Raw genomic sequence first — 14,145 nt, forward strand, 5'->3', positions numbered from 1 at the left:
AAAAAAAAAAAAAAAGGCTTAAAGGGATTCTCTAACTTTATGGATTCTTTAAAAGTTCTTTATATAAACCATGGGAAAAATATGGCTTAATATCATTTAAAGAACTGACATATAAAGTGACCAAATATTTCCCATTGGTATTTTATACTTAAAAGTTTACTGTGAACTTAGTCTTTAAAAAAAAAAAAAAAAATACTTTCTTTATCTGGGTTATGATTCATTTTCTGGCCATTTCCCAACCATGATTCTAAAGTCCTCCCCTTCTCATTTTATGTTCTTTTTTATCTGTTCTTTTCCCTTGTTAGAATGTAAGCTCCTTGCTTGCTTGTATTTCTATTCCCAGTGCTTAGCATAATAGTTGGATGTAGCATTTAATAAATACCTTATCCTTTATTTATAAATAAATAAAAATGATTCTCATGTGGCTACAGAGACCTCATTAATGCCTTGATTTGTATGAAAATAGGAAATAAAGAGATTTAGGAATTGGGAAGCACAGAAATTTCCCCTGTGACTTCAAATCTCTTTGGAAGAAATTGTCCCTAAAAATCAAAAAGCAGTATGAGAGCAAACGAGGAATAACAAGACTAAAGTTTCTAGTCCTGACTCTACCACTGGTCTCTAAATGTTTGAGGAAGTCATTTTTTTTTCTTTATAGATACCTCTGTTCTCATCCATAAAATGTGCTATGACTTCTAAGATGTCTTCTTAGAAGCAGTTAGATAATAGAGTGAACAGAGCATAGCACCTGAGATCAGAAAAATCTAACTTCTCGGATGTCCCTTAAGCACCGTTTGCCTCAATTTCCTCAATTATAAAATGAGAATAATAATTACACCTCCCTCCCAGGATTACTGTGAGGATGAAATGAGATAGCATATCTGAAGTGTTTAGTGTAGTATCTGGCACATACTATTTAATATGTACTTATTAATAAGTGCTTAATTCATTCCTTTTGTCTTTCCTTTCTTTCCACTCTTAGATATTTATGGTTCTATGAGTTTTTTTGTCCCACTGATTAATATATTTTCCAATTATATGTAAAAGTAGTTTTCAACATTCATTTTTTATAAGATTTTGAGTTCCAAATTTTTTTCTCCCTGCGTCGCCAATAAGTAAACAATTCAATATAGATTATGCATGTTATAACATGTTAAGCACATTTCCACATTAGTCTAATTTTTACATCACAGGATTATAGATCTGAAAACCTCATTAAGTCATAAAAGAAACACTGGTATGGATGTTTTTTTTTGTAGCTACTTTGTTAAGACATCAAAATGTCATCATCTATGACTAAATCTTATGACTATATCAACCAAGCTAGGATTCCAAAGTGAATTATGTCCCCTTCATTCCTTACACTAGAAATCCTGTTGTCTTTTAGGGAGATGGGGACTAGAGCTGTGATTTCTAAGTAAGATCCAATGCAGATCTCTAATGTTCTCTAGTCGGTTTCTTGGGGGTCTCTGGGAGAAGTTTTCCTTTCAGTTCAGTAATGACCATAAGTACAGCCAGGTGTTAAAGTCCAAATCCTTTATTGTCTCTTTCAAAGTCTTGTCTCCTTTCCTGGGTCCCGGTTAGCTTTCTTAGAGGCCTATCTCTCTCCTGGATTCCGAGAGCTTGAGCTCCTGCCCCAGTCCTTTGTGTTCTCTGCCTCTGCCAGCTTCTCCGAATCTCTCCTAATCCAAAGGTTTGTGTTTCAGCCTCCATCCACCACAAAGGTGGACGATGGAATGAATCTGTCTCAGCCTCCGAGAGCCTCTAGTGTGCTTGTCTCTGAATGAATCTAGCTGAGTTTGTCCGAGCTTATATGCTCTCTCACCATAGATGTGAATCTTATAGAACTATATTAAGTACTAAGTACATGTACTGAACTACTGTTAAGCACCATGCTAAACAATCACTGTCTTTATCAATCCCACTGAGTTAGCACCTTGTAAGAATCCTTACTTCAAATTCAGAGTTCTGGCCCATAACACAGATCAGTAACCATTCACAAACTCACAAAGAGGTCATCTGATCTAGTCCCCTTATTTTAAAGAGGAAGAAACTGAGGAACAAAGAGATTAAATGACTTGCTCAAAGTCACATGGCTAATAAGGGTTTCCGACAGGATTCAAATTCTTGATGCCAAGTGCAATGCTTAAACTACTACAATAATCTATGTATGTCAAAGGTAAAACTTGAAGCCAGGTTTTCCCAACTCTCAGGTTCCTATCCACCATGCCAAACTTCCTCCGAAGCAAAAATTTCCCAACAAACAGATACATGTATTAGAGGATGCCACAGGAAAAACCATTGCTCCATTCTTTTTTTTTTCCTTTCAGTTTCCTCATTTATTTTAATAATATTTTAAATAGTATTAGTTTTCCAAATACATGTAAAGATAGTTTTCAACATTCACCATTACAAAACCTTGTGTTCCAAATTTTTCTCTCTTCCTTCTTGCCCCCTCCCCATGACAGAAAGCAATATGATAAAGGTTAAACAATTCTTCTAAACATATTTTCATATTCATCATGCTGCTTATACACAAAAAAATCAGAACAAAAGGGATAAAGATAGGAAAGGAAAAAAACAAGCAAATAAATAACAATAAAAAGGTGAAACTACTATACTTATACAGTATCCTATATACTGTACATGTATACTTCATGAAAGTCTGCAGCATTCTCTGGGTTTAGCACCCAATAAGAGTGATTAACCAATCCATTATTTATGATTCACATTATTGTATGATTCACATTTAGTCTCCATATTTCTCTCTCTGGATGTAGATAACACTTTCCATCACAAGTCTATTGGAATTACTTTGAAACATCTCATTGTTGAAAAGCGCCAAGTTCATCACAGTTGATCATCACATAATCTTCTTGTTGCTATGTACAATGTTCCCTTGGTTCTACTCACTTCACTTAGCATCAGTTTCTATAAGTCCTTCCAGGCTTATCATTTCTTATAGAACAATATTCCATTATAGTCATATACCATAAACTATTCAGTCATTTTCCAGCTGATGGGCGCCCACTCAGTTTTCAGTTCCTTGCATGGCTCCATTACATCCATTTAGATGAGCCAACTAAACTATTTGCTCAAGAAACAAAGTAGTAAAACTCAGCCAGACAATATATGTTAGAAATTTTTACCAGAGTGGGCTGGGAATTAATATTAAGACAGGCAAAATACATGAGCACAGAACTTTCTGGCTGGGTAGGATAATATAACAACAGTTTAGACCTAGAAGAGACCTTGAAGATTATCTCATCCAACCTCCTTATTTTACAGAAAAAGAAACTGAGGTTCAGACTAAGCATCTTGCCCAAGGTCATGGTGGTTTTAAATGTGACATATGAGATTTGGACATACATCTGACTTTAGAATTAATGCTCTTTCATTTCTTCATGATGGTTGTTGAAAAGGAATTTATCATTATTTATAATTTATCATTTTATAATTCATTTGAGCCTCATGCTTACTCATTATAAACTATATTTTCAGGATCATTACCTTTATCTTGCATATTCAACGCTTTCAAAAGATCTTCCCGAATTGGATACTTGGCTTTATAACAAAGCCTCCGAACATTTGAAGAAGTGTCATCGCCTGAAAGTGTAGTGAGATCAATAAAGGTAACAGCTTTCAGGAGCCAAGCAGCCTATATTGGGGGGAGGGGAGGGAAGAAAAATTTATAGAGAAAGAAAAATCACTTTCACTCAAATTATTGCAGTAATCAGATATAAACAATGAAATTTAATTATTTCACTTTACAAGAAGATTCAGATGTATAATATATTGTCTGGCTAAAAGTTAAATTTTGAACATTGTTATTAAAGTTAAAAATAAAGGAAAACAAATATATAAAAAGAAAATACAATAATCTGGATAAAAGCAAAAAGTCATGGGATCACAGATTTAGAATGATAGAGACCTTAAAAAGCCATTTAGTTCAATCCTCTCATTAGGTCAACTGATTTTCTACAGTATGGAGGTAACAAGAGTCAGAGTCAAAATTCAAACCCAAGTCCCCCCAAATCACTTCTCTAAATACAAGTCTTAGATCTCCAGATCTAGACTATATAATTCAATCTAAAACCTTTCTAGGTCAAGTATCCTATATCCTATGTCTTCCTTATCACCAATAAATCAATCATACTATGTCCATACTCATCACTATCCTAGAATATGATATTACAATAAATAGAAAAATTTCTTCAATCTTATTTTAATGTTGTGCTTTTTTTTTTTTTTTTTTAAACAGGTCTATGGGATATACAGGGAGGAAAAAGCAATGGGTTTGGAGTCAGTACCTATTTTTAAAACCCACTAGTCACAACTACCTCTATGATTTTTAACTTCTCTAAGCCTAATTTCTTCATTCATAAAATGAGAAGGTTGTATTGGATGATCTCTAAGGTCCCTTCCAGATATAAAATTCTATGACCTCTAAAATGACAAACGCTATAAAAATGGTTGAACACAGATGTTCAATAGGTTTTCCATTTTGTTCTATTTTGACTTTAAAAATAAGTCATATTTTATGACTAATTCCAAGTGAATAATTTCATCTCAAGAACTTTAAACTGAGCATGGTTCAGTTGAAGCATGAAATGCTACCCCAGAAGATTCTAATATAAACTTCCTAAAATGTACACTTCATGAAATTAAGTCTACATTCTCTGAGCTGAGCACCCAAGAGGAGTGATTAACCAATCCATTATTTATTAACTATTCCATGAAATTGAGCTCTTTGAATTACAAAAATTATTTGTGAAAAAAAGCAGATTAAAAAAAAAAAACAACACATGTGCTTAAAATCCTTAAAATTAAATGAAGATGGTCAAAGGCTAATTCTTATACCTGACAGCCACAACAGTAACCAGAAAGATTCAGAACTTACTGCTATGTAATTAAAATATAAAACAACCAATGTATGTATGTTTGGGAAAGATATATTTTATGATAAATCTATCTCAAAGTCATTTGCAGTTTTGCCACTAAAAAGTAATAAAATATTAACTTTGCATAAATATATTATTCTTCTCTAATCTAAACATCTTTTCTTTAAACCAAACATCATAAACTAAGGATAGGTAATTCTCAAGAGGATAAAAAAGAAGACTGATTTAGATTCTTCTAAAGTTTCCAAAACCCTTCGACTTTTACTAATGAGTCATAGACAACTTTTTTCTAAAGTCTCCAAAACCTTACTCTTAACACGTGTGTGTGTGTGTGTGTTTAGCTTCAGAATCAATCTTGAGGAAAATTTAATATCATGGCCTTAAAGGAGTATTTTAAGACAAAAAAAAGCAGAATGTTCAACAATATTTACTTGCCAATCCTTTTTGACAGTTCTTCGAGTTTGAATTTGCTCTGCACGTCTTAAAACTGCTGGTTGGTTCACTTGTACATTAGAAATCCAGGTAAAATCTAAAAAAGGAAAAAATATAGATGTGTGTGTATGCATACACATATACAAATGAATAAATCCTACATATATGACTTCTTAAAAACCCAAAGTTTTTAAATTTATGCAAAGTACTTAAATTTAAATGTATCACTTCATGAATAGGCTACAATTAAATAACCTTAAATGAGTTATTCATTGCTCAAAGGATACTCCCACAAAAATCCTCCAAATGTGCAGTGTTTTTTTTGGTAGGCTAGACTGCATCCACAAAACTGTCCAAGGCTGGAGAGATAAGCTAAAGATAGAGAATTTATGAAAAATTAGAATAAATTATAATAACTCAAAAAATGCTCTTTCTATCCTCCAAAAAAACTAAAAGAAATTAACTCCACAACTAAAAACTCAAAGGAGGGTCGCTAGGTGGCGCAGTAGATAGAGCACCAGCCTTGAATTCAGGAGAACCAGAGTTAAAAATCTGGTCTCAGACACTTAACAATTAACACTTCCTAGCTGTGTGACCCTGGGCAAGTCACTTAATCCCAGCCTTAGACAAAAAATAAATGAATAAATAAATGAATGAATGAATAAACAAACAAACTAACTAACTAATTAATTAATAATTAAATAATTGGATGTTTAAATGATTGAATAATTAGATGAATGAATGAATGAATAAAATAAAAAAAAAATAAAAACTCAAAGGAAAAAGGGGATTTTCTACAAGAAGTATGGAAGAAATGAAGCAAGAGACAAAGAATGAAATCTTTGGAGGAAAGACTTGGAAGGAAAATCAATAGCTTAGGAGAAACAGTAGGCTTTATCCAAATAACAGATTTCTTAAAAATTTGAAAAGACCAAGAGAAATCAATAACTCTATGAGACAGCAAAAATATTAAAACAAAATCCAAAAAATTGAACAAATAAAGAAAAATCTAAGACATTTGAGATCAAAAACAGCTGATCTGGAAAAGAGATCAAGAAGAGATAATTTAAGAATCATGGAATGATGATTTTACCTAAACTAATTTATAAATATATATTTGAATACAATGTCATCTTAATTAAATTACAAAAAAAATTTATTGAATTAGAAAAATTTTTTAAATTCATTTGGAAGAACAAAAAGTTAAGAATATCAATGGGAAAAAAAAAGTAAAGGAAGGAGATTTAAGAGTACCAAATCTTAAACTATATTATAATGCAATAATTAAACTAGTGCTGGCTAAAAATTGGAAAGGTTAGTAAATAGAACAGAGTAGACTTAAAATTTACAGTAGCAAATAAACACATTAACCTTGTATTGAGATTTTGATATAAGAATTCATTATGTGGTTAAAAAAAAATTATTGGAAAAACTAAAAAGCAGTTAGTAGAAATTCAGCATAGATCAACATTTTACACCATTTACCAAGATAATGTCAAAATGGATACATGACCTAGATATAGAGAGATACAAGAAAATATAAAGAACATGGAACATACTATTTATCAGATTCATGGATAGGCAAACAATTTATGAATAAACAAGAGATAGAGAGCAGAGTGAAGTGTAAAGTGGACAATTTTGATTATCTCAAATTAAAAGGGATTTGTAGAAAAAAACAATGTAGTCAAGATCAGAAGTTAAGCAAAAAATTAAAGAAAAAAATTTATAGGCAGCTTAAAGTCTCATATCTTAAATATATAAAAAACTTTGTAAAATCAATAAGAATATGAGTCATTCCCCCATAATAAATGGTCAAAGAATATAAACAGGCAGTTTTCTGATGATGAAATCAAAACAATTTATAGTCATATAAAAATACCCTAAATCATTATTGAATAGAGAAATGCAAATTCTTGAGTTATTATTTTACACCTGCCAGATTGGCTAAAATCAGTCTCCTTCAGTCAAAGGAAAAGGAACAAATGTTGGAGGGAATGTGGAAAAATGAGACACATTGTTGATGAAATTGTGAAATCATTCAACCATTATGTAGAACAATTTAATATTACACCCAAAGAGTTATTAAATGTCTATACCCAACAATATCACTACTAGATCTACTTCCAAAAATGATTAGGGAGACAGGGAAAGACTTACAAGTTCTAAAATATTTATAGCAATTTTTTTTGTGGTGGCAAAGAACTGGAAATTGCAGACATGCCCACTTATTGAGGAATGGCTGAAGAAATTGTGGCAAATGGTTGTGATAAAATATTACTGTGCTCTAATAAATGATGAGTTCAATGAACTTAGGAAAACATGGATAGACGCATGAAATAGTGAAAAACAAAATGAGCAAAGCCAAAAGAATAATTTATATGGTAACAACAATATTGTTTTAAGAATAACTTTGGGTGTAAAATGTATGGTATTGCCTGTCGTCAGGGGGAGGGAATAGAGGGAGGGGGGGTAATTTGGAAAAATGAATACAAGGGATAATATTATAAAATATATATATATATATATAATAAAAAAAAAAAAAAGAATAACTTTGGGCAAATAAAGTCATTTTGACTATTATACTATTATGCCCAAATTAAGGACATGCGAAGGACATATGAGGGATTTGTGTGTAATGGTAGTCATCTTTAGGCAGAAGGAAAAGGAGAAATGTACATAATAACTTTATCATATATTTAAAAGGAATCGCAAAATTACAAAATAGATTTACAATTCCATTTTATTATACTGTTATGGAAATTTTTTTAATAAACTAAAAATTAAATAATTATTTTTTTAAAAGAATTGCCAAACTTCCGAAAAAACTTGATCAAAAAAAGAAGAAAAGCCTAATATATTTATTGAAATTATATATGAAAATTTCCTAGCTCTATTAGAACAAAGAAACAAAACAAAGGAAAAAAATTCATCTATCACCTTTTGAAAGGCAGCTCAAAAGGAAAAATCCCAGGAATGTCATATCTAAAATCCAGAGCTCCTTCACAAAAGGAAAAATTCTATAAGCATCTAGAAAGAAGTAGTTTCAAGTACTCAGAAACAATCAGGACCACACAAGACTTGGAAACTTATACTATAAATGAGAAAAGTTCTTGAAATATAATATCCCAAAAGGCAAAAGAGATTGGTTTCTGACCAAAAGTAACTATAAATATAAATATAATCCTACAAGAGGGAGAAATGCTTCTCTGATGAAATAGAAAACTTTCAAGCATTTCTCACTGAGAAAACAGTTGAGTAGAAACTTTGAAATGCAAACACAAGTCAAGAAAATCTTAGAAAAATAAATTGTATTATATAATTGTATTATATAAGTTGACATTCTAATAAGAGAAAAAACAAGTATTCCTTTAGAATCTTGATATCTTCTAAATATATTTAATTAAGAAAAACAAAAGTCAAAAGGAGTATGTTTTCCCTTTAGAAGCAAGTTCTCTCTCTCTGTCTCTGTCTCTCTGTCTCTCTGTCTGTCTGTCTGTCTCTCTCTCTCTCACACACACACACACTCTCACACACACACACACACACACACACACACACACACACACACACACACACACACACACACACACTCATTCACTCACTCACTCTCCTCTTTAGTGAAACATTGTTGCCTTCCTCCTGACAAAAAAGCAATAGGCTCAACAAGAGACAATTTTTGGCTATGACCACCATGTGAATTTGTTTTGTTTGACTATGTTTATTTGTGATAAAGTAGACTTTTGTTGATGTTTTTCTTCTCAGATTTTAATTGAAGAAGAGGGGAACGAGAAACAGAATAGGAGTCAGTAAAAGTGATTGGTTATTTTTCAGTCATGTCCTACTCTTTATGAACCTATAGGGGGTTTTCTTGGCAAGGATATTTTTATGTGGAATTTATTATATACTTTTTAAAAGAGCAAATGGCATATAATATTCATAGTTCCACATGCAATTCTTTCTTTTTATGTTGCTATGTATATGGAAATGCTTATGTCAGGGGAGGGTAAGTTTATAACAAAATTAAAAAACTGAAATGAATTGGGGAGGGGAGGGCAAAGAGAAATAGTATATTCCAGAATTTCTAAAAATAGATAATTCCCTTATCTGTGATCTAACCCATATCCTTGTTTAGAAGATCTAACCTCATTCATGATAAACTGAGCTAATTCATGGGATTGAGATAATTTATTTTTTTAATGACGATGTGATATATTGAAATATAGTTTTAAAAAAATCATAAAGTAAGCAAGTACACAGGAGTGTGACCAATGAGCTAGAAGATGTGAATTTATTAATAAAAGTTAAAGGAGTTGAAATTTTACAGCAAGTAGAAGAGAGAATTTTACAAGAGAAGAGTTACCAGATCAACTTTTGTCTACCTAAAACTCTTTTACCCTGTGCTTCTGAAATTAAAAGTGTAGAATTTTACATTTAGCCTCAAAAAGGCCATTGAATTTTGTGTGGCCAGTTGTCCCAGGATATAGAAGGATCCTGATTCAAGCATTCAACTCATTAGCTCTTTGTTTTAGCTTTTGTGTTATCTACAAAATTGGAAGGAAAAAATACTTTCTATATTACAATCTAAATCAAATGATAAAAAAACTGAACAGCATAAAGCCAAGGAGAATTCCTGGGGTAGTCCACTGGAGACTGCCCTCCAAGATTGTCATCAAATTCACTCATTTAAAAACTCCTTGTGTTTAGTCAACCAGTTATAAATCCAATTAATTGTACAATTAAGTGACTTAATCAACAAACATTTATTAAGTGCCTCATATATTCCATATACCTTGCACTAGGGATAGAAAAACATAAGTGAATCAATTCTTGTCTTCAAAAAAATGGATTAAGGTATAAGGTGAAGAAAAAAATTCTGATAATGTCCATTACAGTATTACAGTCAGATGCAGTAACTTTTTTTCCTGTGTTGTAAAATTTTTTTTATTATTAAAACAATTCTTTTCATTAAGAAAAAATGTTTCTAGTAGTCTCCAGACTCAAATACATTCCTTTTCTGTTTCTTCTCCTTAGAACCCAGTGGAGAGTGTCTCAGGAAACAGGGAACAGTGGAAGGGCAGATGGAAAGTCTTGGAAGTTCTTAGGGCATTGAGAGGATGGGGTGAGGGGGCAGGAGGAGTTTCAGATGATTAATGCCCAGTGGTTTTCCATCTTATTAGAAGGACTATAGTTAACTTCTTGTTCAAAGAGTTATGAGTAGCTAAGTCTGTCTTACAGCCAGGATGGGTGAAGTGGCCAAACTAGTAGAGTGAAGGGAATAGGCCCCAAGTCAGGTTAAAGAAAGCACTAAAAAAGGTTAGAGGTAGAGAGGAGAAATCCCAGTGGTTCTAGGCAGGTAGTGGGCTAGCATGGGAGAAAAGGATTTCTGTGGTCTATTCCCCTGGACTCTCCTTGAAGGAATCTGGGAATTATAAGAGGCAGAGAGATGAAAAGTGATATACATTACAATATGGGATTGACCTATCCAAAAGCACAAAGGTATTGGATAGAATGACAAGTTCATAGTCAGTCAATAAACACTTATTAAGAGTATGTCTAAGAGTACAGGCAAGGAAGCATGATATTCATAATATAAATAAATATAAATAAATAAATAATATAAAATAAAGTTCAAGGAAGAACAAGTAATCCGTTTCATAGAAATATGAGTGCATGAAGAGGAGTAATATAATTATCTCAGTTTGAGCCAAATTACAGAGAATATGGAATGCTAACTAAGGAGTTTGTTTTTTAGAGAGTTTAACTTTAGAGTTTGATGTTTTTATTTTTAAACATTTTGATAATTGTATATCAATTCAACCTAACTATCCTTAGGTTTCACCAGACAGCCAAAGAGATCATGACACACACAAAAAACCTTCTGTGAAGTTCAAATAAGAGCATGCTTTGTTTTTAATATTCATACTATATATGTGTTATTATTATTAATCATTTTAAACAATTTCTTTAGTTCTATAATCCCACCTTTTTTCATATGGCATGTAATAGAAAGAACTTTGTATTTGGAATCAAAAGAACTGGATTTAAATTTCTATCTATGCCACAATAAGCAAGTTGTTTAACTATTCTGGGCCTCAGTTTCCTTGGCTTTAAAATTAGATAAACTTTAAGATCCATTCCAGCTCTAAATCTATAAATTGACTTGGAAAATATGTCTGTTTGTTTTTTTCTCTTGAGAGATTTAGGCCACATTTTTTCTTAAAGATTACAGGGCTCACACTGAAAAAGAAAAATCATACTTTATCTCAAGGACATTATCTTTTTGATAGGCATAGAGGAAAAAGGAATAAAAAAAAAAGTCCACAAGATATTCAGAAGAGACATCCAATAATTGACTTTGGTATTTTGATACTTAGAGTCGGAATCATTTTAAAGCTAAATCACTTAGTCCAAACCTCTCAATTTACAAATGAGGAAACTGAGGCCCAAAGAGAGTAGTTGATTAGTCCAAAGTTAACACAGATAATAAGTACAAAATTAATTCACAAACTTAGATATTTTAACTTGTAATCCAAAATCTTTTCACTATGTTATCATTTCCATAATGAAATGGAAAAGCCTGCATGCTTGAAATGGCATGTTCTCTTGAACATGCATCAACTTAAAATATTTTGTTTCAAAATTTTCAGAAAAATCAATATCTTAAGCACACTTTTAAAAGGAAGAAACTTCCTAGACTACAAAAACTTCATTACCAAGATGCCAATGTTACTGACAGACTTTCATGAGGAGATACCCCAAAAGAATCCCTGAACAACATCTTGATTTCCTGAACTATTACACAGTCTTTCAACATGATGTACAGGGAGAAAACTATCTGATGAAAGTGTTTCTCTAAGCCTCCATGTGTGCCAAGTGTTCAGGAAGAATCATTATACCTGAGTGAAATTCATTAAGAAGCCAGATAACTTTAGTCCCCTGTTGAGTACAGGTCCAACCTTTCAGTCCCTTAGGAAGACTTGATCAATTATTCTAGGATCCAAGTGCCTCAGGGAAAACCCATTTAACTCTTCTTGATAAGACATCATAAGACTGAAGGAGTTGCCTAAATCCAGATGTGTGGTTGCTTTTCTGACTCATATGCCAAATGCTAGCTAATATTATGGAACCAAATTAGTTACTCTCTCCACAGGTGCTTATATGCCCAGGGTAGTCATCAATGCAGACCTACACATAATGAATCTGAAACAAATAAATAATATGAAGATATGAAACAAAACTGAAATAAGGTCAAAGCAATAGCTGTGAAAGCCCAAAACTGACAAAAAGAACAAATGAATAACATCAAAATGTTTAAATAAAGGCAACACAATTAGAAAACTGAAAGAAAATTCAATTTAATTCACACAAGGGGATAGAATACTGCATAGAATATCAGGCTTATTGAATGTGTTAGCTTTCCTAAATTGCTTTTTCTTCTTCTCATTTTTATTCTCTGTTATATGGGATAGCTCTGGGTGGAGAGGAAAAGAAATATAGTTTTTAGGTCCTGATGAGAGCCAATAATGAATCTTAAGTAGTAGCATTATTTGAAGTCATACTACAAATTTCCACAGAGTTTTATATAAGATAAAAATATTATATTTTCCATAATTATAACTTCATAAGCATCTGAATATGTATAACCATTTCACATAGTCCTCATTGATCAGAACCTAATCTTATTAAAAAATGATGGTGGAAAAAAAACAAAAACTATCACCAAAAAAACTTTTAAAAAATTAATGTGGACTGCTACTGCTACACTCAGGATAATTTTAAGTCATATACTTGATAACAAGACAACTACTGGTTAAGTTCTAAAGTATCTTCAGTACTTCTATCATATTTGGATTCTCCCTGAAAGAGTAGTATTGCATATATGATTCCATTGACTTACCAGTTAGCTTGTAAAGTATGTAGATTGTTGCTGGCAATGCCAGCCTTATTATAATTAGTAACCAGTTTCTTGGTGATAGAAATCATACCTGAAATTTTACCATTAGAGATTCTATCATTTGACTTAAGGGTTTTCCTCTATTAAAAGGCAAAGATCAGAAAGAAGAGAAGCATATCAATTCTTATTAGCAATAAATTGATATACACAATGTTGTTAATCAATTTGTTTCCCTTAAGATGAGTTTTGCAAAGGGTATATGAGAAAGGTAACAAGAAAACACAGGGTTGGACCTCAACCTGAAAAGTAAAAGAGTTCTTTAAAAAAAAAAAAAAAAAAAAAAAAAAAAAAAGATTTTACCAGCTTCCTTATTTGGCAAATTTGCCTTTCTTCCCCAGGGGCAGCTATGACATAGAGTAAAGCTTCTTCCCCCTTTACTAAATATGGGAATTGGGAAATTATGATTTGTTTTCAGGAAATGTTTGATTTGTATAACTTTTTATATACCTGGGGATATGTAAAAGTTTTTCAGGTGAAAAAGGGTAGTGAGTAGAAAATATTTAAGCCTTGATAAACAGGAAATAGCTTTGGATGTATACTCAAAAAGTAAGCTTGAAATTAAGCTCTGCCATTTACTTAATGGTTGAGTGACTTCACAAGTGAACAAGTGACTTCACAACTCTGAGATTCAACATTTTCATCTCAACATTTGATTAGTTGAAGATGAGGTAAAGAAGGCTTAGAGAGGGAGTAGGGAATTTGGAATGTGATAGCAGTCTTTGATATTGGCTTGTGGAAGAAGAATTAGGATTGATCCCAGAAGAAAGAACTAGATGGAAACAGTGGGTAAAAGTTGAAAAGAGTCAAAAACAAATCTGTGATAAAGAAAAGCTTCCTAATAATCTGAACTGTTCA

The 14,145-nt window shown here is 32.0% G+C and overlaps 1 protein-coding gene across 1 annotated transcript in view; it reads right to left on the bottom strand.

The window, feature by feature from the left end:
• The window catches only part of DERA (deoxyribose-phosphate aldolase), a 106,237-nt gene that overhangs the window by 69,274 nt on the left and 22,818 nt on the right, over positions 1-14,145 (bottom strand). Inside the window, exons 2-3 of the mRNA XM_074268955.1 lie at positions 5,333-5,430; positions 3,511-3,658 (exon numbers count right to left, since the gene is read on the bottom strand). Of these exons, the coding sequence (XP_074125056.1) occupies positions 3,511-3,658; positions 5,333-5,430 (246 nt within the window). The remainder of the gene's footprint in view (positions 1-3,510; positions 3,659-5,332; positions 5,431-14,145) is intronic.

The sequence above is a fragment of the Sminthopsis crassicaudata genome, chromosome 5, assembly GCF_048593235.1.
Source record: "Sminthopsis crassicaudata isolate SCR6 chromosome 5, ASM4859323v1, whole genome shotgun sequence".
NCBI classification, from domain to species: Eukaryota; Metazoa; Chordata; class Mammalia; order Dasyuromorphia; family Dasyuridae; genus Sminthopsis; species Sminthopsis crassicaudata.